Source organism: Alligator sinensis, unplaced genomic scaffold (genome assembly GCF_000455745.1).
Source record: "Alligator sinensis unplaced genomic scaffold, ASM45574v1 scaffold534_1, whole genome shotgun sequence".
Classification (NCBI taxonomy): Eukaryota; Metazoa; Chordata; order Crocodylia; family Alligatoridae; genus Alligator; species Alligator sinensis.
Genome location: NW_005842050.1, coordinates 7742 through 32523, shown reverse-complemented (window position 1 = coordinate 32523; position 24782 = coordinate 7742). Strand labels below are relative to the sequence as shown.

The window sequence follows — 24782 nt, the reverse complement described above, 5'->3', positions numbered from 1 at the left end:
CCCCCCCCCCAAAATAATAAAAAAAAAGATTCCCATCAGCATGTTTGCCCAACATTGGCCATGGACTACATAGGCATGTTCAGTGTTAGCTGCATTTAATCAGCTTTATAGTTGGTTTCCATTACTGAGCACATGCTGCTTTTGGCAGCAGTTCAAAGATAAACAATATATTTAATAGTGGTTTCCTTGTATGCCAGTGTAAGATGAAGGGCTTGTCCCCCATGCTGACTGGGAAGAAATAACCTTGTCTTGTATTTGAGTAAATATGGTATTTTGACATTAATCCCAGGTACAATCATGGAAAGTTCAATAGAGATCAGTAAAGAATGGTAGTAAAGTTTAATTAATAGAAGGTAGGGTAGATTTGAATCTTTTAGATGAACTAAATCAGAGATGTATAGCATGAGCTTTCATAAGCAGAGAGCCTACTTTATCATTCAGATTTCATAGTATCTAATGAAGTAGGCCCTTTGCTTATGAAAACTTACATTATACACCTCTGATTTAGTTAGTCTATAAGGTGCAAATCTACCCTGCCTTCTTCTGCCTGACTTCACACGATCATGACTAAGTCTCTTTGTAGCGTTTAATACCACTGGACACAGCTTTATGAAAAATAGGGTTTTTCAGACCGAAAACTATGTATTTTTTGTGAGATTAATGTGATGAAAAAGGACCTGTGTTTGATAAAATTCTTTAGTGGATCTGACTTTGAATAATCACTGGTAATGTTTTTACATGACATGCAGGTTGCTAGAGAGGTAATGACAGGTCATTTCTGTGGAGGTTTTTTGGATTTCACAGAAGCTTTGAACGACAAGCATTTTTGATACAGCTGCATGCAAAGTCACCCTCTAGGTTTTACACATGGGATAAGGGACAGTATTTTAGAATTCAGAGACTTGGAAAAGGCCTTGAGGGTCACGGTGGATAATCAGTTGAACATGAGCTCGTAGCGTGCTCTGGTGGCTGAGAGTACAAATGCAATCCTTAATATAACAAGGAGAATACTGAGCAGATGCCAGGTGGTGGTCTCATTACTGTGTACATCATTAGTGAGACCATTTCTAGAAAACTGCATTCAGTTTTGGTGTTCACATTTTTAAACCGCTGTTGACAAAATCTGCCCCTTGGACAAGTTCCTGGGCTTGGCTACTACGTAGCTATGTAGCAACCTTCCATTCAAGGTACTTCATGCACTTGGGGCCACATAGTCAGGCTGGGCTAAGGAGCTTCAGTCTGCTATATGGCCAAGGTGAATGGGCAGGATTTAGATTTGCCCCATTGATTATGCATTTAGATTTTTTTGCTACTATTGCCATCTTTTCTTTCCACCCAATTAAAAATCTGACTGATGTCTAGCTATCAAATAATAACACAAGCACCTGTGTGCCAGATGTGTACAGCTGTAAGTCTGTCACTGCTGATCCATCCTCAGAGCCACAAACCAATCCACAGGGCAATTAGAAAACTTTTTTTGCCTTTTCCCTGTTCTTCTTATGTTGTCTTTTCTGTTTGTAACTTGAAGCTTTCTGGTGCTGAAAGCTAAGTGAGCATAAAGTGAGCATCCGTTCCCCATAGGAATGCGTGGGGTTGACCTGGTGTCTGGAATTCCTGTCGCCTGGGGTTTCACTCCCAATCAAGTACTGAGGGTGCAGACAAAGCCCTCGCACAACCCCCAGGGGCTTAAGCCTCCAAAAAGTCCCCCCCCCCATCCTCCCCCCAGGTTAAGCCTCAGAAAAGTGCCCCCCCCCCCAACATATGCATGTTGCCTGAATCTTGGGCATATGTAACCACCTTAGAAACTGGGAAAATGTCCTTAAGTTTACACAGTAGAGCACAGGCAATATCAGGATTCTAGAATTTCCTTCGAGAAGAATGGGTTCAAGACCTCCTTGGATTTCCGTTTCTCATTTTGCTGTCCTAAGGTATTCTCCCCGACATGCATAAGGGGAAAACAGGGATTTCTTTGTACAGAAGAGAGCATAAAGAATTGGGTTGATCATTTTGTGCAGGCTGGACTGAGATCTCTTTCAGGGGTGGAGCACAAGAGAAAAATGGATGTCCATCTTTCTGTCATGCCACTTTTATTATGTATGACTTCTGTTTTTGTTTGTCCCTGGAGATCATGCAGAGTGGGTGGGTAGATCATAGCCCTTCGGTGGTCAAATAAACCAGCTCCTTGCTCAGCAAAATCAGATAGATTATCCTGGTCAGCTTGTTGGTGAAATGCCACTAATTTATAGTCACCAGGTTAAGTTCTGTTGGACATATTCAAGAAAACAATCCAATTCACCTCAGTTTATTTGAACGTTTAATTTCTTCAACAGAGGTAGCACCGTTCTAACAGTAAAGAGCTGCTGTTTTTGAAAGTTCAGTGGACTTCTGAAAGCAGCAAATCTGAGGCATTTTAATTTTAGAAGGAAGGGTATGTTTAAGTTGGGTCACCGTGTTGTCTAAAAAGTAGCCCAGATGCACAGAGAAAGTGAATTCATAAGTACTGTTCTGTCTAAGAATAAATGTGCTACAATTACCTTCACATAAGGAACAAAAACGGAGGTATTGACTTCTTCTTAAAAGGAGATCCACCTTTAAAGTAGTGCAATAAGTGCTTAGAACAGAGAGGTTTGTACAGTGGGAAAAACCATGCGGTTTTTATCACAGAAAAGGCCTCCGTTATCACCAATGGTTCCTTAATTAGTTCTTTTACCCCCTCCTGTGGAGTGAGAGTCTGGAGACCATACTTCTTCGAGGGGAGAATGCCTGTCCCTTGATCTTTGCTCTCCTCCCCCTCTTCCATGGGAATCGATCACTGCTTCTTGGTACCTTTTCAGAAATGGAAACAACACATGAGACTTTGAGCAACACTTTAAACAGCTCCAAGCAGGAAATGATCTCCTTAACCCAACTCTTGAAGGATACCTCTCTATCTTTTAATTCTATGTTCATTGCTCTTTCTTTCCATCAGTAAATTGGTATTGAGGAACACACCTTGCCCATTGAAGAGGCAAGTCCTCTGCAGTACAGATTGATGAAACTGTACTAAAACCTGGAAATGTCAGATCATAATTGGCTGAGGAAATACCTGAAGATTTGAGACATCAATTCAAGCTTAGATGCATGTAACTGTGCCCATACACTTGTGTTTGTTCACTGTATGTGCACCAAAGTCTTCTCTGATACAGTATGAATATCAGGTATTTCCATGTGCATTTGGCCAGATTGGTACTATACTGCCCATATGGACATACCATTACTTGGCCTGTGTATACATGCAGAGTATATTCCAAACTATCCATTTAGCTCTATTTGCTTATTTGAAGGGCCCCCCATTACTGTAGCAACTGAGCTTTGTGCAAATATATGTGCACAATTGTGCATGCCTCCTGTTGAAATCTAGCCCTGTTTACAGAGACGTACATTATTTGGTAGGAAGAACAGATTTTTCTACCTTTGAGCTGCCATCTTAGTAGTGAGAATAAAGTTTTACAAGAGCCATGTTTCTGTGTGCACACTTCAGTATATCATAATCAGTGTATCATTACCAGGTGCCTATTAGAGGTGAGCATTGTTCTTTGTCACTGGATTGTGATCACAGCCATAAGGATGTCCACTCCAAAATAGGAACCAACTCATGGAGTTAGTCCAGGAGCCAAAGCTTCAGTGACAACTCAGTAACCGATCACAACAGAAACTAGGGATCCTCTAGCCAAAATTCCAGACAAAATGAAAACACTTTTCTGAGCCTCAGCTTTCAAATGAATAGGAAAAGTGCTTTCAGTAATCAGATGGCAAAATGAAAAACTAACAGTGGGTTCTGTCTAGCTCACTTCCTGCTTAGTTCAGTTGCAGTCTTCATTGTGACTGATCTTCTCAAACCCTTGGACTTCTTAAGCTCTTGCAGTTGTTTATATTAGGGATACTAGTTTATTTTAAAGTTGTTTATATTAGAGATGGGTGAATCAATTCAACAGGAATAAAGGCTATCCTGAACCTTTGCCTGAACTCAAACCATTGTTTTCTTTTTTAATTGCAAAATAGACAAAATGTTGTTTATATTTCATTTTTGAATGTTTCTGCATATCTGTGTTCCTGCCAGACCTGGAAACAAACGCTATAACGTTACAGTATTTCCAACCGCAGCCTAAAATTTCACAAGCAAACCTATTCTACTGAGATTTAGTGCTGAGTTTTGCAGAGCTCAGAACTTCTGATAGTATGTTTAACCTTTCACATTGTGGTTATTTATCATAGCTAGCATAAGTTTATCTTTTACAGTTTGTCCATTACTATATTTGCTACATGCCAGTGGGACCAGATACTTGTTGATTATTAAAGTAATCAGCAGTCCCCTGTGCAGCTCTTGCAGATTGCTTCCATGGAAATGCTGAAGCCAAAGTTGTCATGTAGGTGTATTATCTTGCAATCCCAACAATGTTTTCATAGGTGCCTTGCTGTATACACTGTATTTTTAACCTCCTCCATGCCTCAGGTAGCACAGGTCTACCTGCCCAGTCATCCTCTCCTTCAGGAACACTGCAGCAGAATAGGTAACATATATCAACACTGTAAAAAACCAAAAAACAGTCAACTCATTTTGAAGGATATGTCCACTTACCTACTGCTTATGAGAACAGACTTTTCCAATCCAAATTCAATTAACGCACATATAGTATCTATTTCCCTAGTGACACATTTTTCTGGCACTTGTATTTCTTTTGATTTTTTGTTATACCACATTTTAAAATGTCCCCATACTCTATAATGTGCAACCAATATAGTGGATTTTGGCAGATTAGCAGGACTATACCTAAGGGTAATCAATACCAAAGTTGTGCCTGTTCTCTTCTGTTTCTAAGGAGGAGCAGTCTTCCTTCCTCACTCTCTCTGTTTATTGTTGTATCAGAGAATGATCTGATGTTTGTTTTAACATTGAGATGAAGCCAAAGTCACTGGTATCCAGCACTCCCTAAAACTTCTGTGCTACTTGACTATTTATGTCATGCTCACTTGCTTACTTTAAAGAAGACTTTATTTCATTGTATCTAAGAATTTTCACATTGTACTGTGGCTTGATCTGAATATTATTTGTAATTACCTGGGTTCAAACCCAGTTGCCTAAGGGGAGGTTAACTTTCAAAGGACAATAACCAGTTCTGTGGAACTGGCTAGCTGGAGGTGGAGCTGATAAGGTTTTTTTTCCCCTGATATGTATCAAGCAGACTGGAAATAAGACCAAGAACATAGTCTTCCTATATAGACAATTTTTTGTCAAGCATTGTGGAAAACAATGAGAGTCTCTCGTAATGCATTACCTGTATATAAATGAATAGGGCAAAAACCTGTTGAAATATGTAAGGTAGTCTGTGTGATGTGCTGACCTAGATTGGTCTGCAGAAAGACCATACCTCTAGGACGGAACATAAGATTTGTTTGACATCTGTGCTTACTGTTTTCCCCCCTTGATTCTTCATAGCAGGTTGAAGAGGAGGAGTGGGGGGCTGCTGTGCAACACCATACTCGTCTTTGTGACATGCTTTGATGCTGTGACCCCCTTTGTGCACAGAATAGAAATGACCAGCTTGAGGCATGATCAGATCTCAGCCCCCTGTTGTTTCTCCATCAGTTTATATGGCTCTCTTGAGCTTCTGCTCCCAGAACTGCTCTTTTGCTGCTGTGCATAAAAAGCTCCCATGATTTATGAATCAATTAATCACTGCATGCTGAGGAACTGTTCACTGTAGTTAAACAGTGAAAATAAAATGTTTGAGTATATAATAGAGATGGATCATAATGAATATGACCCTCCTGCCAGTGAATCCCTCAATTCCTATCTTATTCCCCATTCGTCCGTTCCCAGTGCAGGCACATGAGTACCATGTAAAACTTGTCTGCTGTAGCTGGCATGGCATTCAACAAACTCTTCTATAGGGTGGTTTCATTTTTGCATAAGTTTGGAATCCTTGTTTTCTTTCTGGTTTTGTAGGAAATCAGTGAAAACTCAAAAATCAGGTGAAACTGCTGAATTCAGTTGGGTCTTGGGTAAAAACGATTAGTATGTCCCCAAACTTGCAAGAATAGAAAAGGATTGAAACTCTGTTTTGGTTGGCTGAGAGATTCACAAATGATAATGAACCTCTTGGTAATGAATTTGGGGTGGCTTTTTGTTTTCATAGCCCTAAATTTTTATTTTTCTTCTTTGCTTCTAGCAGCCCAGATATAGACTTTCCCCATCTTTTATTACAAAGAAATGTAGCCCAGACTACTACATGGAAAAGTGCCTGTTCCTATCAATCTATTCATTATGCAGTCTACTGTAGTTGACCTATAGATTATGTCAGGGTGTTTCTAAAGGGTCCACCCCCATAACTAGACACCTTTCTAATAGACACTGAACACTAACCTAATAGCTTCATTTTGGTAATATGACCCAGCTGGGTTGACAGGTCAGGGGAAGAACCCTGCTGCACACAGCGGGTGGGGGGAGAGACTGCCCAGGATGGTAAGTGGCTGAAGGGGATGGGGAGGGCAGCTTCTGACAGCTGCTGCCAGGCAGGGGGGATGGAGTCTCAGCATGTGCATGACCCAGGGAAGGGGGCAGGTGCAGGGGAGCCACTACCTTCCCTCTTCTCTTTCAGAGCCCTTGTCCTGCCTCTTGCTGCACCCTCATGAGAGGGGCTTGAGTGCTGGGGTAAGTTGGGCAGTTTGGCTTGTGGAAGGGTACAGCTGTGAGAGTCCTCGTCCCCTATGAGGCACCACTTACCCCAGTGCTTTGGATGTAAAACAACCCCCCTGGCCCTGATCCCAGGTCGGGGCCATAGTCAGACCTGTGACAGGGGGCACTCTCCAGGTTCTGGTTGCAGTACCAGCCTGCCTACCTGTCTAGGGCAGTTTGCCTGGTTTCCTCTGCCATGCCTTGTTATCAAGATACTAGTTATAATAATGTGGGAAGCTGTCCTTTTACTGCCCCAATTTCTGGGAGTTTACACACGACTCCAACCTTCCTTTATTGTGTCCTATGCCCACAGATGTTACAGTGTTGTTATCAACTCTACACGCCCTCTTGGCATGGAGCCCTCTGGCTCCTGTGTCTCTATACCCCTCAGGCACCAAGTTCTCTGGTGCCTGACTTTCTGTGCCTCTCTCCCAGGCGCCTAACTCTGCCTTTCTCTGACATCTGGCTCTTTGCGCCTATCCCTGGTGCCCAGCTCTACATCACTCTCTCTGTGCCTCCCTCTCTCTGGCACCAGGGTCTATGCACTCGTAACGGCTCTGCCCAGATCCTGTGCCCTTTTCCCTGAGCACTGATGAGGCTTCCAAACCTCCCCTATAGCCACATCCCGGTCCGCTGTATTAAACACCGTATTTGAATAACACAAATTCAGCCCCCTGGGCTACAACATAACATCACTAATGGAGACTGTGTTCTGTCTCTTTAAGAGGGTAAAACATTCACCCTTAGGACAACACATCTCTTAGCCCTAAGTACCTGAGGCCCCTGGATCCTCACTGTTCTTCTAGGCAGCCCTAGTCTCAGGTAGCTCACTTGGGCAGGGGCTCCTTTCCTTGGCAGTTGCTAGAGAGAGAGAGTGTACCTGCCAGCTCCAGTCCTAGGCTTATATGTCTCCCAGGGCCCTGCCTCCGCCTGGTCAACTGACCGCCTGAAGGTGTGGGCCAATTGCCCTATTAGGCTGTTGTTCAGGCAACCAGCAGCTGAGAAGCTCTGCCTAGCCTTTTGAGCAACCTGGCCAGGCTGCTTCTGCCCTTAAAGTAGCAGGCACATCTTGGTGCCCTGCTACAAGACCCACAGCAGCTGTTTTGCCCCTCTGCGCCCCCACATCCCCCTCTGCTCCCACTGGTGGCAGGCACAGTTAGGCATGGAGCACATGGGACCCTGCTGGCCCCAGGAGGGGCTGCACTTCCACGTGCTGCTGTGCTCTGGGGAGGGTGCCTGAGCAGCTCTGACAGTATGGGCAGCTCTCAGAAAGGAACCCAGGTATCCGGGGGCCATGGGATCCGGCTCCATGGGTGAGAGGGAACCCAGGCATCTGGAGGCCCCAGCAAGAAGGCATAAGTATCAGAGAACATTATCAGCTACAATGGCCAAAAAAAGCCTATAGCCAATAATGTAAATCTTCCTTTTATCAGTGCTGATCTGATAGGCAACCAATATATCAGTGCACCTCTGTATGACCTATCTACCTCCCTAGTGCTGCTGTTGGCTTCAATGCTGAAAACACTCTGCATAATTGGGACCAGAATTCAGTAATCGTACTTTAAGTTTGGTAGCATTTTACTTCATCTTGTGACTCATGGACTTTTATATGACTGCCTGCAACTAGTGGGGTATCATAATTTGGACTTCAGTGAACTACAAGATATTAAGCCAATCAAAATTTTTCATGTTTTTTTCTCGACAAAAGGACACTTACAAGTTAAGAAACTGTTCATGAAAGCATTTTGACTGTATCTTTTATCTTTTCAACCAAATGCTCCATGATTTTTTACATTTTTTATCAAAATTGTGTTTATAATTGGTATTGAAATATTTTGTTACTAAAATGGTGTTTCTGACTGAAAACCAGGTGTTATTTTGGGGGGAGTAAAATAACATTTAAAAACAATTTTGATAAAACATGGTTAAAATATTTGTGCACAGTGGGTCAATTTTGAACCCTCAAAACTGAAAAATACGAAATTTTGGTAAAATTTATTTTCTGGTGTCCAGTTACTCTGTTTGCTCTGAAGGGCCAAATACTGATCTGCAGATAAGAAGGTTTACATTTTATCAGTCATTTGCCTTAAGTGGAGTTGCTCTTGATTTCATCAAGCTAGGAATGAGGTGCAGTGGGATGAAGCAGGTTAATTCATTCTCTCTGCCATGCACTAAAGCTTGTGATGGTATTATAATATTTGCCATTTATCAATAAAAGTAAAATAAGTTTTCTCCTGAGAACAACCCAGTTTCTCATTTTTGTTTAACCTTGCTGCTGCCGCAGGTTCACTGGATCTAATGGCCTTTCTTTGCTTTTAAAGCTTATCACATAAATTGGCTTTTGAAACCTACAGTGAATAGTTGTGACATTTCACTGCAGTTAAACATTTTTCTCTCCCTTTCTCTGCTTGGTTTACAGGACCTGGCTTTCTCCTCAGTAATTCATGACAAACTCCAAGTTCCCAATACTATTCGGAAGGCGTGGAATGAGAGGGACAATAGATGCGATGTTTGTGCTACCCACCTGAACCAGCTGAAGCAGGAAGCCATTCAGATGGTGCTGACACTCGAGCAGACTGCCAACACTGAACCCTATGATGCCTCTCCGGGCTCTCCTCCACCCATCTCCAATATTCCCACCTTAGTGGGTTCCCGACACATGGGCAGCCTGCAGCCCAGAGATTGGGCATATGTGCCTACTCCCTATGCTACATCTAATTACACAAACTTTGTTGCCAATAAGCACAGTGGGAAACCCAATAGCCTTGGAATCATCAATGGGGTAGAGAAGAAAAATGGTTCCCCTGGACACCAAGCCAAGGTCAGCCTGCAAATGGCCACCAGCCCCAGCAATGGCAACATCCTGAACTCAGTGGCTATCCAAGCTCACCAATACCTTGATGGCACCTGGTCCTTGTCACGAACAAATGGGGTCACTTTGTATCCCTACCAGGTGAGTGGTCTAAAATAGATTATTGACATGTTTTCACTGCCTTCATTGTATTCATGTTTCTTTTCCATTTTCACACACTTTTGGTCTGGTCATGTAAATTTTCCTGCTTAAAAATGTGAATACTCCCATTAGCACTATGTGGACTGAACTATATTTTTCCAAGACAGATGGAGATGGTAGGATTTTCAAAAGTACCTGAGCAGGTGAGGTGAGAATCCTAACTTGCTGCTTTTGAAAATCCCAAGGGATCTCCAATGACATCATTAGGAACTAAAATAATGATTACTACTGTGTTTACTAAAACACTATGAGCTAGATATGAGCTAGATAGGTGCAGATAGTGGGATTTTCAAAAGTACCTGTGCAGGTGTACCCTAACTTGCTGTTTCTGAAAACCTGAAAATCCCACTGGATGCCTAGTTGCATTGTCAGGAAGCTAAATGCCTTTGGAATGTCTTTGTCCTTTGTTAATATTTAACAACATTTATCAGTTATGTAGACTGTTAGAATTACACCAAGAAAAAATGATTTATGAGCATTGAAGTTTCAATACTTTATGTCAAAGAAGATTGGGTCAAAGAAGAAGTGCATTGAAAATCAATTTAACTGGAAATACATGGCTTTCAGTTTTCAGGGCTTCATGTACTAGTGATTCTGAATCATATCAGGGGAAGTCTGTGTCTGATATGATCATCTGGAGTTTGAGCTGAGAAGTGGCTAGAGCTGAGCAAAGAATGTATCCTTAAAAGGTTGATTTATTGTTTGAATTAGGAAAGTAATTTCAAATGGGCCGTGCTTGCATTCTCTTTTGTTATTTTTGGTATTTGGCTTGTTTAGTTTTTTTATAATATGACTTCAATAAGAGCACAAGTTAAACCTGAAAGTTCAAATGTTTGACTTTTACTTCTTCAAAATTCTATAGACAAACTAATATAAAAGGTCTGCTCCATAATTTAGTCAGCTCAGATCACTTACTTCTCAACAGACTTGGGAAAGAAAAGACTTTTTTTTTTTGCAGTTTGCCCAGGAAATTAAAATTCTCTGATATATTCATTCATGATGATGATTAATTCTGAATTCTGTGTCCAATTTTAGTATTCAAAATCATGAAATTCTTGCTATATTTGTTGGCTTCATAAACTGACCATTTGGGGAACAGAAATAGTAGACTTTGTCTTATATAATTATCAAAGACCAAACAGATATCTTGAAGTTTGAATAACCAGTACTATCATTCAGCTGTTTGCAAGTTATATCAATACAAAACATAACTTTGGGAAGAAATTCACAAGTAATTTTAAAGGTGAATACATTTGGGCATCCTGATGTATATCTTATTGATAGAGAAAAGGTGAAATTTGACAAATACATCATTTGTTACAGTTTTATGTTATCTGTGCATTTATTTTAGTTTTACCCTTAGGTAGGTAGCGTTCATAGCTTGAACACCCAGCTGGGAGAAAAACATCAGGAAATATCAGTTATCCCAGCTTAATTAGAACCTTGATGGTAAATCCATTTTTCTTTAATTGAAGATGAAATGAAAAAATGTTTTAGTTACTTAGTTACTTGCTTGAGATTATTCTTGCTTGTGAATTATTTCTTTTTCATCCCCCTTACCAATAATGAAAAAATGCTCACTATTCAATAGGTAAGAGGAGCAGAGAAAAATTTCGTGGGACAAACAGTGTTACATTTCGAGCAGCGGTTCTCTGCCTTCCTATATCATAATTCTGTCAAACTGATGTCCAGGGAAAAGAGCTGTGGGACTGGCTAGACTTAATGGCTCCTGTTGTGGGCATCTCCTGTTGTAAATTAGCTTTAGTTAGATAGTATAGATAACCTGCCAGAAATAAGGTTGAGTGCTTTGAAAACTGACCTTATTTTTCCTTCTGATATACCACTGCTCCAAAAAGAGGAAATGCTGGCTCAGATCAGAAGCAGTACCACTCAGAAGCCCTTAAAAGCAGTTTTACATACCCAAGAATTACCCTAGTTACTGTACTTTTAAGAGTACTAACTTTCCTCTTCTCACCAGCCTCTGCCGAAATCCAGACCCCCCCCCTTTATGATACAGGGTATGAATCACAGGATTGCTTCACTTGCATTGAAAACTGTTGAAATGAAAGGACCTCTGTGAGCATTTCCCAGGGCTGCTATTCTGAAGCAGTGAGGGGCACATCTAAAGAGAGTTCAACTATTTTCACAGAGTGAGTAAATAATTACTACCCAAGGGTGCATAAAACAAATGTAAATTCAAAAACCTGCTGGTATAGTAATTTATCAGCTGAAAAATAGCAGCCTTGAGTAGAGATGGGTAAGAAGCAGAAACCAGATCCAAAAACCTCCGAACTTTCCAAGCTGTGGATTTCAAATTGGCATTTGGTCCAGAAATCTGTAATAGGCTGAACCAAACTATCCGGTCAGAATTTTGTGTGTCATTTCCAGTCTTCAGAGAAGTGTCTTCCTTCTGAAAAAGAGGGGAAAAGGATAGAAGAGAATCTGAATGTAGCTGTTTTTCATATTTAGCTGTTTTTTGTTGTTTTTTTTTAATTTTCAGCCAGTAGCATAATTTAAGGGTGCGTGGCTGGGGCAAGCCCTGGGTGCTTTGTCAAGGACATGGAGGCAGGGAGTTTCAAGCTCTCACTGTGTGGACTGGAGGCCTCACAGCCTCATCCTGCTGCAAGGGGAGCTGACACCACCAGCAGCTACGTTAATCTTTCCCTGGTCCTTCAGCTGCCACCCAATGAAAGGCTTTGCCTCGTTGCTTGCCATATAAATCTGTGGTGGTTGTGGGGCCAGAGAAGGATTAACCTGACTGTTGGCAGCAACACTTTGCTTTGCAACAGCATCCTGCCACAATTCCACTCCATGTGGCCAATGTTTTGATCACCCTGCCTCCCTTCCAGCACACTGGAGCTCAAATCTTATCAGGTATGTCTGTTGTCCAGGGCACAAACTCACTCCTGATGTCTCTGCTTTTTTTTGTAAATTTAGAATAGGGACAACAATATTCCTAACATGAGTTTTTTTCAAATTAGCATTATTAATGATTTCAAGGAATTAATAGGAGTTAAAATCCAGCCTGGACCTGACCTAGGCTGAGGTTCACATTCAGGATGATATTCATTTCTATGCAGTGTTTCAGTGGAAGTCATATGTACCCTAAAGGCTTTGTTGTATCTTAAGTGTCATAAAGACTCTGGACTGGCTGCCTGTACATTGGTGAGGTTTACTCTTAAGTTTTTTTACTCACTTCTTGCTCAAGGGAATATGAATGAAAACAGTGATACTTGATCTGAAAAAGGATCTTAGAATAGGATAGTTGGCCTAATGTTTCATCTTACAAGATAGCACAACGTTCAGTGCAGTTCTGTTGTAGATTGCACCATTATGATCTGAAATGAATTGAAAAGCTTTAGAGCTCTGATGGTATGAATGTAAAAATTCCCAAATCCCATGGTGCTTACAAAAATAAAGTGGAGTAACAACTTAATTGAGCTGTGTTGTGGTAAATTTTCAGTGTATAGAAGTTTCACTATTTATTATCTAAATCTGTTACTTAATGCACTTGTAGAAAAAAAAATGGGGCCTTATTAAAGGAAGGCACACCGTGAATGAATTAGTGGATTATGCTACTTTGAAGTAAGGCGCTGCTATTCTGGAATAAGAACATCTACTCAGGGACCTAACCAAGATGAGCTGTCCCTCTTTAAAATTCACTCCCTATTTTAATCCAAATAAATCAGAAATAATTCCTTATGTTGGCATACCCGTAGCTGGAAGACAAGAGGTTATGCCATCTTTCTCAAGTTTTCTGATTGAGGCACTTCCTAGTTCAGTGGTTCCAGATCTTTTACCCAGCTTTTCTCTGTACCAGAACTCTTCTAAAAGAGGCTGGCAAACAAAGAAAAAAATCCCTATTTTATCAGAGAAATGTCTCTTTGGCCAGTTTTTTTTGGTAGGGGAAGAAAAGATGAAGCATTTTGATAATATTTCATTTCATGTAGACTTTCTCTTAATGTTATACAAGTACCTTTTTGCATATATTGTATGTAATTTTTTATACAAATTCAAACCTAAAGGAATTAAAGGAATGCTACGGAAAAAAAACAACCTTTCAATGGTCCTGAGTGCAGGGCTTCCTATTGTGAAATGTCCTTTACAGCCATTCACAGACAAAGGAAATTTCTTATGATCTTCTTTCACCACACAAACTCTTAAGAAATATACCACATTTTCTCGCATTTATGCCTCAGAATAAGATATGCACCTTATTTTTGAAAAGCAGAATGAAGAAGAAAAGATCTTTCCTCATAGTAAGTAACTGAGTAGGAGCAGCTAGGAAGCTGAGCCCGCTAATTGTATTGCTCCTTGTGGATCACTGCAGACTTTTCTTTTGCTTTTGCCCTACAAGCGGCAGTATTTGTGTTTTTACTGTATTTCTCCCATATAATGCACATTCCAATTTCCAGCAGCTTGTTTAGGGAAAAATTATGTTTGTTTTACGTGAGAAAAATGGCATGAATAAAAATTGAAACCCACTGTATATTGTTTGAGGGGTCATTTGATAGGATTAAAAAAAAATTCAGCTTTTCATTCCAAGTTGAATGTTTTTCTTATGAAATGCTTGAATTTGTCAGTGAATGGAAATTCTGGTTCCCAGTGAGCTCAAGTTTTTAGGTACTTTTGTATAAAACTTCTGATACAGTTTTGGGTAACTCTGTGAGGGTTCCCTCAAAGAATTCAAACCTCTTCCCAGAAGAGGCGAAGTAGAATCTAAATGTATTTTTCTGTCTGAGAGTAGATGAGTTTTAACCCTTGGAAAAGTTTGTATGAAGGCACAATATTATTGGATTAGGATTACATATGCTGTGCCATACTCTGGTAGCTCCGCCTTAGTTCTGACCTTTGATATTCCTTGCTTTTCCAAACCCAAAACTCTTAAACAGAGAACGTCAAATGTGCTCCATTGTATGCTTCCCCACTGGACACTGATGAGACCAGGACTAAGGTCTCTATAAATAAAAAGCTACTTCTCTGACAAACTCTTGTTGGAGTGGCCCCACCACTACACCTTGGCAGTAATTGCCACTTGTGGTTTTTATTATTAACTTATTATTTATGTGTCTACACAAGATGCTAGTGTGCAGTGGTTACTGAGCATTTGCTTAGTTACCTGTATAATCAAGTACTAAATAAATGCGCAGTGAACTGGAGTTACTGCGCAGTAGCACTGGTGAATGCCTTTAAGTGATGCTACTGCACAGTAGCTTAATGATATTGCATAGTAAAATATGAGCAGCCCCAGGAGCTGAGGGGAATTCTTCCTAATGCTACCCATTTGCCTTAGCTGCTAGTCTCAGGGATAGCCCAGGGAGCGGAGGGAAATTCCTCTGCTCCCCTGCATTAGTTTTGCCTTAGACTCACAGCAGCTAAGGCAAAACCACCTGTGGAAGAACAGGAGAATTTCCCTCTGCTCCTTTGAGCTGCCTGAGACTAGCAGGGTCTAAGGCAGGATTTAGGAGTGGAAGAATTGCCTTAGCTCCCCAGGGCTGCCCAGGCTGGGGGACCCTGGACTGGGGTGGAGGGAAGCTCCCCAAGGCAGGGGCTCACTGGTGCCCCCATGCTGGGCTGCAGGGCATGCACTTGGCTGGGAGAACTTCTTTTCCCTCCCTTCTGTGGCAGCCGCTGAAGCAATCAGCAGCGGGAAAGCGGGGAGGGGAGAGGGCTGCCAGGGTCTGAAAAGCTGACACCATAGGTCCCTTCCCTCCCCCCATGTGCTGTGTAGACCCTGGCCAGGGGGAGCTGGGGGTCTGTATCCTTGTCCCTATGGGCTGATGGACACAGGCAGGAAGCAGGCAAGGAAGCAGAGGGCCGAGGCAGTTCCTGCTCCAGTGGAGCAGTCAGCATTGCCCAGGGCTGCAAAGCATCCTGGGATGCTGGGGGATTGTGAGTTAACTTGAACCAGGAAGGGAGCTGGGAGAGGAGTTCCATAAACCGATTTGACCTAAATTCGTTAAGTCTGATAGTCCATCCAACCAGGTTTATCTTAAAACGGTTTTCTCCATTTGAAAGTGGTTTATGTGCACTGAACGTTATTCTGTTACAGGTTTAAACCAGTTTCTGATGACTTAAACTGGTTTATGTATAACTCCTGTCCCTGGAGCAAGAAACAAAGATGTAGATACAGGCAGGATTTTAATGGGAAATGTGAGTATCGATGTCAGCAGGATGAGTACCACATGTCTGGTCTCTTACTGTTTCATAAAAAGGAGTTTGAATTTGATGTGGAAAAGGTTAAGAAGCCATGGGAGGGGTTGGAGCAGTGGTATTCAGAGTGGGGGACAAGGAAGAAAGGAGGTCCCTTTCTCTGGCCTACTTAAAAACATCCCCGTGTCCAAAGGTTCAGAAAACAGGAGCCTAAGCTACAAAGAGCCTACTAGCTACAGACATCATGATTTAGAGTGTGTTCCAAGAGCTATCAAAGGCTTTATTTGTGTACAATTCATGAAAGCTTACAGTACATACTTTGTGCTTCCTCTTTATGTATGATGTTGTTTATAACAGCACTGTTCTCCCTGAAAGTCCCAGTTTGTCCTGGTGCTTTGCAACGATGAATGATTTGTTTGGGGTTTATTTAGGTCAAGGCTGTGTTGTAACACATTGGTTCTTTCAGGCACAGGCTCTTGAAAGAAATTGGTAGTGATTATCATTGGGCACTAGATGTAAAGTTCAGAAATGGATCTGAACTGGGTGTGTAGCATATTCAGATCCAGGGTTTTAATTCCAACTCTCTTCCTATTCCTTTTTGTTTAACTTCTTTCTGTTTCAATGGCTACTGCTGATAAACACCTTTAACAGGATATGGTTAAGGTGCCAGTCATCATGGGCATTTATATACATACCTGTTCATCCTGTGATGCGCCAAAGATCTGGCAAGTTGGAGCAGACTCGATTAATTGAGTCTACTCTGCACGTGAGCTGACGTGCACTGCGCTGCTTTGAGTGCAGTTGTGTAAGTGGCGAAATGCGCGTTAGCGTGCAGAAAATGGCAACGGTGCGCTTTTGAACTAAAATACCTCCAATGTGTTTTAGTTCAAAAGTGTGCCGCACCATTTTCTCAGTGCTGACGTGCAGTTCACCACTTGTACAGCTACAGGTGTCGCAGCACCGGGTGCTTTAAAAAATGTGCGGTGCTGTGGCACAACCATGTGTAAAAATGCCCATAACGGTTGCAGGCTAATTTATTTGCTTCTAAAGCACATAATACAAGGTTCAGATATTGTATTTTCATTCTATATGTAGGTGAACAAGTGTCTCAGCATAAATTTTATAATAAATATTTTATTATAGTAGCAATATTAGAAAATGAACAAGATGCTGTACTAACTCAGTGAAAGACTGTTCCTACTCCAAAATGTTTGCCATATGAATAGACTAGAGTGACAGAAGTCAGGCAGGCAAGCATAGAAGTGAGGGAGCTAGCTCGGTCACACAGACTGTTAATAGCAGAGCTGAGAACAGAACATATATGTCTCCAGTCCCAGTTCACAGCCTTATCTACTGGACACAATGGTGCCTCCCACTCTAATTGTACTGTAGTCCAGCTCACTGTAACTAGCAGTGGTCATATGAGGGAGGAAGCATGCGCATGGGCATTTCTGTGCCGTGTTTTGTAATTGCATCTCAGATTTTTTTTAAATCACAGGCTTGTCTCACTACACACAAACAAAAACTTTTTCTAGATAAGACATCTGCTAATCACTTTAGTGGGATCAGGATTGTGTCAGAAAACTGTAGTTATATGCTTATGTGCTTGTTGCCAGTATTTTCCCTGGTTCTATGTTAGGCAGGTAATGCAGCAGGAAGATTGAAAATCTTGGTCAGTAAGATTTTAAAAAAAAAGTATGTATTTCTGACCACTCGAAGATCCTAGTGCTATTTCTTTGTGTTCTGTAATAAAATTCTTCAGTTATCCATCCTGAAAAGAAGCTGAGCTCAATTTTTTTCTTTTAAAATGACATACAGAGCTCATCATGCAAGTTGTCATTTACCACAGTTACCAGAATTATTCCCTATTTCAAATATCAGGCTATTCTGGGATATTAGTGATACTACTGTATGGTCACTATGGGAAAACATGGGGGTTTTCAATGATCAGCATAATGTTTCTTCCATGAAATGAGTGAATTAATATTTTCTTTAGAAAAAGATGTAACTGAAATTTCCAGTAGTTCTGTTATACTTTTTGGATGTTAATTTCTAAGCCTATAACTTCCTTCCCCCCCCTTTTTTTTTTTTAGTTATTCAACACCCTTAACCCTGGACAAGCACCTGGCTGGGGGTATCTGACCCCAGTTCTCTTTCCTGCCTGGGGCAGGGGGTCGGACTCAGTGATCTGATAGGTCCCTTCTGATCCTAATATCTATGAATCTATGAAAAACCCAGTGCTCTTTCTTCCCAGCCTTCTCCGTAAGTGTTCAGAATGTGCTGTACTCTGTGTTTAGAATGCAGAATGTGCTGGTGCTCAGTCCTTATTGAAGTCCTACAGTAGTCAGTGGAAAGACTCCTGTTGCTTGAGCCACAGCTCATTGGAGTGGAGGGATGATCTGGCTCACACTACTTTTTCTCTGGTCAGACCCTCAGCATGCAAAACTCTTTGGGGGTTGAATACCAGTGAGGAAGAAGAGCTGCTGAAGTGAAATAACAATATTAGCAGAACACATGTGTATGACCTGGCCATGAATAAATTAGGTGAGAAATTAGAAGTTTTCTAAACATCGGTTCAGTGAGCTTTTGCCGTAGCCTGCCAAGAAGGGCAACGAGAGCAAAAACCTGATTTGTTTTAAGATGGAGCTTGATCACATTATGAAAGGGGTTGTGGTTGCTTGTGTGAACACAAGATTGGACTCAGTGATCCACATGGTTCCTTTCAATCCTGTGTTTCTGTGTGGGATGTCTTGCCCTTACTTTCCCACAAGGGCAATAAGGCAAAAGACAATTTTGCTATTACCCAATTAAGTTTTGACCTGGAATCTTTTACATGGCTTGTATATTAAACAGCATCAGACCGATATTACCTGGAAGATGTGTCTTGATTTGGATTGCATGGCTTCCTCAGATGAAGTAGCATGTTTTGATGGCTCCCATTACCACATGATTGATTTGGAATCTGCTGAGCAAATGGTGCCTTGTGCTTGATGGTGGTGGCTTTAGCTTGTGATCTGAATGTTAATGACTTAAAGAGATTCTGTCCTGGGATCATTGACTGAGGAACACTTGTACCAGGAGTCCAAATTCACAGTTTGTCAACTGTCCCTTGTTCAACCCAGAAAAGTAGACTGATTGGCAGTGAAACAAATAAAATTCCTCAATCTACTCATGCTTCTGTCACCCCTCACAAACTTGTTTGAAATATCTTTCCTGTGAATAGACATATGGCCTTTTTATATCAAGTCACTGATGATTAGAAATACAGTAACTTTAATAGGGTTATAAGTCATCAGCTGACCTCCTTACCATGGAGTGATCGGTCAAGCTTGTGTATTGTAGTAATTGGCTAATTATATCTGATATTTTTTCCCCCTCAAACTAATAGCCTAGTAGTATCTTGATTCCCTAGGAGGGGAAGTTGAATTCCACGCTAATTGTAATTTTTTTAAAATTACTCTAGTGTGATTTGATCTCAAATGACATTTTTATGCATGGCTTAATAACCCTAAAATCATTACTTTTTCCTTCATGATACAAAAGTGGCCAAGGGAAGCAAAAGGTAAAAAATATCCCATGGATTGAAAAGAACTAAGGGAGTTTATCTTGTGAGTATGAGAGTCCCATGACTCAGCTGAGATATAGATGTTAGGGGGCTGGAAAGGACCTCATGAGATCATCAGGTCCTGAAGAAGAAACCTGTGTGCTGTTAGAAGAGTGAGACAATCCTGTAATTTATTGAAAGCTATGAGATTGCAATTAGTGAAGATCTGGAGTTTTGACTTCCTGCCCCATAACTTCAGAAGCCTGTCCAGATGCAAGTCTCTTTTTCTTCTACACTGTTTGTACACTGCTCTGGATACTTCTGGTACTTGGGTAAATGTATCTATTGGGCAAAGGTAAGAGGGTATAACAGCAAGAAAAATTAACCAGAGAGAACCCAATATTCTTAGAATTATAGAAAGTTAGGGTTGGAAGGGACCTCAGGAGGTCATCTAGTCTAACCCCTTGCTCAAAGCACGACCATCCCCAACTAGATCATCCCAGCCAAGGCTTTGTCTAGCTGGGTCTTAAAAACCTCCAAGGATGGAGAGTCCACAACCTCTCTGGGTAACCTGTTCCAGTGTTTTACCACCCTTCTTGTGAGAGAGTTTATTCTAACCTAAACTTCCCTTGCTGCAACTTTAGACTGTTGCTCCTTGTTCTGTCATCGGTCACCACTGAGAACAGTTTAACTCCATCCACTTTGTAACCACTCTTCAGGTAGTTGAAGGCTGCTATTAAATCCCCCCTCAGTCTCCTCTTCTCCAAACTAAATAAACCCTGTTCCCTCAGCCTCTCGTAAGTCATGTGCCCCAGCTGCCTAGCCATTTTCATTGCCCTCTGCCGGACTCTCTCCAATTTGTCCACATCCTTTCTGTAGTGGGGGGAGCCTAAGCTGAACACTACTTTAGATGTGGCCTCACCACTACTAAATACAGGGGAATAATCACTTCCCTTGATCTGCTCCTACCAATGCAGCCCCCGGTATGCCATTCGTTCTTCGCAACAAAGGCACACAGTGTTGCTCATATTCAGCTTATTGTCCCTCAGATACTTTTCTGCAGAGCTGCTGCTTAGCCAGTCGGTCTCCAGCCTGTACTGGTGCATGGGATTGTTCTGTCCTAAGTGCAGGACTTTGCACTTCTTATTAAACTTCATGAGGTTTGTTTTTTTGTTGTTTTTTTTTGGGGGGGGGGTGGGGTTGGTCCAATCCTCCAATTTGTCTAGTGTTTGTCTGTCTGAATCCTAGTCCTACCCTCCAATGTATCTACTACACTCCCCAGCTTGGTGTCATCTGCAGACTTGCTGAGGGTGCACTCTATCCCATCTTCTAGGTCATTGATAAAGATATTTACCAAAAACGGCTCCAGAACTGACCTCTGGGTCACTGCACTTGATACTGGCTGCCAAATATACATTGAGCTATTGACTACTACCTTCTGAGCCCCTTGTCAGAGGCTTCTGGCTTATAAGTATCTTGCAAGAAACTCATTTCCTGTACCTACAGCCAGTGTGTCAATTAATTATATGTCAGTACCAGAAACGAATACTGCCAAAAGCATTACATGCAAGAGTATGAGGGTAGTTTTGAGATTTTATAAAGGAAAGTGTGGGAGTGATGATCAGGATGCAGGTATGCTTGCACTCCTTCTTCCAGCCTCTCCCCTCCCCCACCAGAGTGAGCAGCTCGCACCACAGGAGCAGCAGCCAGGGCCTTTTTTTAAGTCGTTCAATCTGGTAACAAACTTCCCACCTTTTATATGTCCCCTCTGTGCACAGCGACATGTCCTCTGTCCTCCCTTCCCATTCCCCTCCTCTCCTGCCCATCAGTGCCACTGTCCCTGCTATGCCCCACTGTCTCCGCTATTGCCAGAAACAGCAGCCACAGCAGGAAAGTTCCTTTTCCCCATGCCTGCTTTTGGGCTTTCAGGGTACCCGCCCTGGGCTGGGAGGATGAACCCACCTGCTGCTGCTGGTGGCCCTGACTGAGGCCAGCTTGCTGCACAGCCCAGCTGGAGTGGGCAGGAGCAGTTCTAGGGGCCTTCTCCCACCCCTGGGGCAGCCAGGGACAGTGGCAACTGTGGTGGATGGGAGAAGGAAGAGAAGATGAGGGGAGAACATGTGCTGCTGATCATGGAGAGGAAGGGAGGAGTGTCAGTTTTACCTGATTTGGGGACTTAAAAACAAGCCCCTGGTGCTCTCACAGCATTGTTGACTAAAAGGGGGGGCATCTGTGACAGTTCACCCCTTTTGGATTCTGCCCCAGCAAGAGTATATCTACTATGTCAAACAGCTTTTGTCAGAGACTTCATGCAATATGTAATTGGGTCCCATTTTAACAAACATTTACATACCTGCTTAATAGTAATATTAGACTGTTGAAAAAAACTTTTGGTGTTTTTAGCCCCAATTCAGCAAAACATTTTAGTACAGTATAACCCCATAAATCTGGATCTCAAAAATCCATAATTCTCAAAAATCCATCACTTTTTGAGCTTCCCCCTTCACTCCCCTGGATACAGAAGGGGAAGCTTGCATGCAGCGGCTGCTGCCACCATCCACCACCCCACTCCGTGTGCAGCCACTGCTCCAGGACCGGCCACCGCTCCGGTTTAAAAAAACTGGAATTTTCAAATTTCCGGCAGGTGCTCGGTCCCAAGCATGCCAGATTTATGAGGTTATATTGGATCTTCTTTGAAAATAAACACATGGTTGAGTCCACTATTCTATTCAGGATAACATTAACACATGTCTTTGAAGGTAACCATATGCTTAAGTACATCTCTGAAAATGGAAGAACTTATACATCTACTTTAAAAATAACCACATCTTTAAATGCTTTGATGAACTGGGGCTTTAGAGATAAAATGTTAGAAATGAGGCACAACCAAAACTCTGGGCTTCAGTGTTTTTAAACATTGCAGGTATTTAAAATTCTGAATTCTTCAGCTGACCTGCAGCCACATTGATGCTGTTGGAAATCTACATTTGAGCTATGTAGAATATTTCTGAGCTAAATAGGCTGATTTCTGAATATGGCCAAGGTATACCATATTTTTCACATACAGCACACCCCAGAATATGGTATGCACCTTGATTTTGAAAGGCAGAATGAAGAAAAAAGATCTTTTCCTGTAGTAAATAACTGCAGCAGCAGCTAGGGAGCTGAGCCTGTGCATTGTTCTGCTCCTTGTGGCTGTGGATCACAGTAGGTTTTATTTTTGGTTTCACATTCATAGACAGAAATAGAAAAGGTTCATGTTGTATGCGAGAAACTATGGTACTGTATCATCCTAAAGTGTCCACGTAAGTAAGGAAGTCACTTGATGGTTAGGCTGGTGTAAAGTTCAAGGCAAACTGTGAAGACATTTTCATTATGAATTAGAAGAGTTCAGTTTATCACATACCTGAAACAGGGCAAGCTGATGAATCATTAGGGTATTGTCTGATCCTATCTCAGGGGTGGGCAGAATGGTGGATCTGGCCAGCAGCCAGACTCCATTTCTCAGCAGCCCCTGCCTGCATGGCTGTGGCCCGTTTCCCGGAAACTTAAGAGTCAAAGTAGAATCTGTCAAAAGACAAAGACCAGGTGACTAGAGAGATCCTGCTGGATTTTGGATGGGGCCTATGTAGTTAAAAAAAAATTAACATAGAGTCCTTTCTGGCAGGGTTCTGACCAACATCTTCACAGCGCAGCATAAATCCTTTTTTTAATGTTGCTTACCCAAGTGAGTAAACTTCATGATGTTACACTTCCTGGGTCTAAATTGAATAGCATCACCTGTAAGAGTATCTTCTTTGCCTTTAAGCTAAATGAAGAAGATCCATTCCTGTTGTTGCTGCTGCTGCAACCCCCACTGCATCTGCCAGCTTCCTCTGTAGCTCGCTCTCTCCTGTCACTAGAAGCAAGAAATAATAGAAGGGTAATTGTGCAGAATGCAAGGTAGTTCATTCTTATCGAGGCCTTGAAAGATGGGGTGTGAGAGAGAGAAAAAAACATGAAAAATTATTAGCAAGCTCCCCAGAAATTCCCAAAAGCTCTCTCTCAGACAGAACACAAATCAGTGCAATGCCTCTTTGACTAAGATGTTTTTATGTTATTGTCTGCTGTATACAAATGAGTTGAGAGATTAGGATTAGAGAGTGGGGGAATCTTAATAAACCTATTACGGTGTTTTTAGAGGGACCCCAGTTGAGCTGGGATTTTGTTTAAAAAAGATGTAAGCTTTCAAATGTGGAGAATGATATTACTGCATGCACAGCAAAATAGAATAATAGTCATGGCATCTTTTTTTTCCTCAGATGATATGCTGGTGCGAGGTGAGGAGGAAATAGCCAGAGGCTGATATAATTTTGAAATGTGATTCCATAGTGCCATCATATAAAACCATTACCTTCTTCTCTATAAAGGGTTTCTGAAGGCCATTGAAATGTGATGTCTGATCCTTTGCTGGGATAATTCTCTTTAAATCAACAGATTTAAGGGGGGAAAAAAGAGTTTGGCCAGTTATCCTTTTGTAGTAAATTGTGCTGTACTTGCTGCTAAAATAAAAGTTAAAAGCTGATACAGAGACCTCAGATTTTCTGTGTATGGAGAAATTTGTAATATAAAGTATATTCAAGGCCAGAATCGCTGCGTGTTTTATACCAGAGTACACTCAAGTCATTGCCTTGCACCAGTGTAAAATGGAGACAAAGGAGATCAAAATCATGCCCTTTTTACTGAGTAAGTTTAAGTGCAAGAACAGCTGAGATAAAGATTGGGTCTGGTATGTTTGCTGTCAGAATAAACCAAAATTTCTCTCCTGTGTGTTGGGGTGGGGGAGAGGGGGAGCGGAGGGGAGGGGGCATGCATTTCCACAATGCATCCCCCTGTCTGATCCTTAACCTGAATAGGTTTAGTTTAGCCTATCTGTTAGAGCTGCCTCTTCAGACAATATGAATGGCATGAATGAAAGAAGGCCAACTGTCCAGCTGCTTCTGAACTTTGGACCTGCCCTGGGTGGATTTCCCGAGAGCAAGAAGGGGTTACATGTGTCCAAAGGTGAAGAAAAACGACTCTCAGCTGATGGAAATATTTTAAATGCGGCAATCTGCTTTGAGGGGAAATGAGAGCGCACTTCACCTTTCACAACTACCTCACATAATTGGCTGTACTCAGGAGGGCTCCAAGGATTTAAGAAGAATAGAGGGTAATGACCTGTCACCCTTGAGGGAGTTTGTCTCTGCTGGTCATGCTTAAGGTCACTAGGAAATCTCAGTGCAAACATCTGTAACTGTGTCTCATAAAGAAAGAGGACCCCGGCAACCATCACTCATGTCCCTTAATATATCTGAGACTTCATTTTCATAAGCATA

The 24782-nt window shown here is 41.8% G+C and overlaps 1 protein-coding gene across 1 annotated transcript in view; it reads left to right on the top strand.

Annotated features, from left to right (window-relative positions):
- Positions 1-23989, top strand: part of LOC102369985 (kinesin-like protein KIF26B) — a 181364-nt gene extending 157375 nt beyond the window's left edge. The window contains exons 2-3 of the mRNA XM_025203254.1: positions 9135-9668; positions 23727-23989. Of these exons, the coding sequence (XP_025059039.1) occupies positions 9135-9668; positions 23727-23759 (567 nt within the window). The 3' untranslated portion in view covers positions 23760-23989. The remainder of the gene's footprint in view (positions 1-9134; positions 9669-23726) is intronic.
- The last annotated feature ends 793 nt before the right edge of the window (positions 23990-24782 follow it).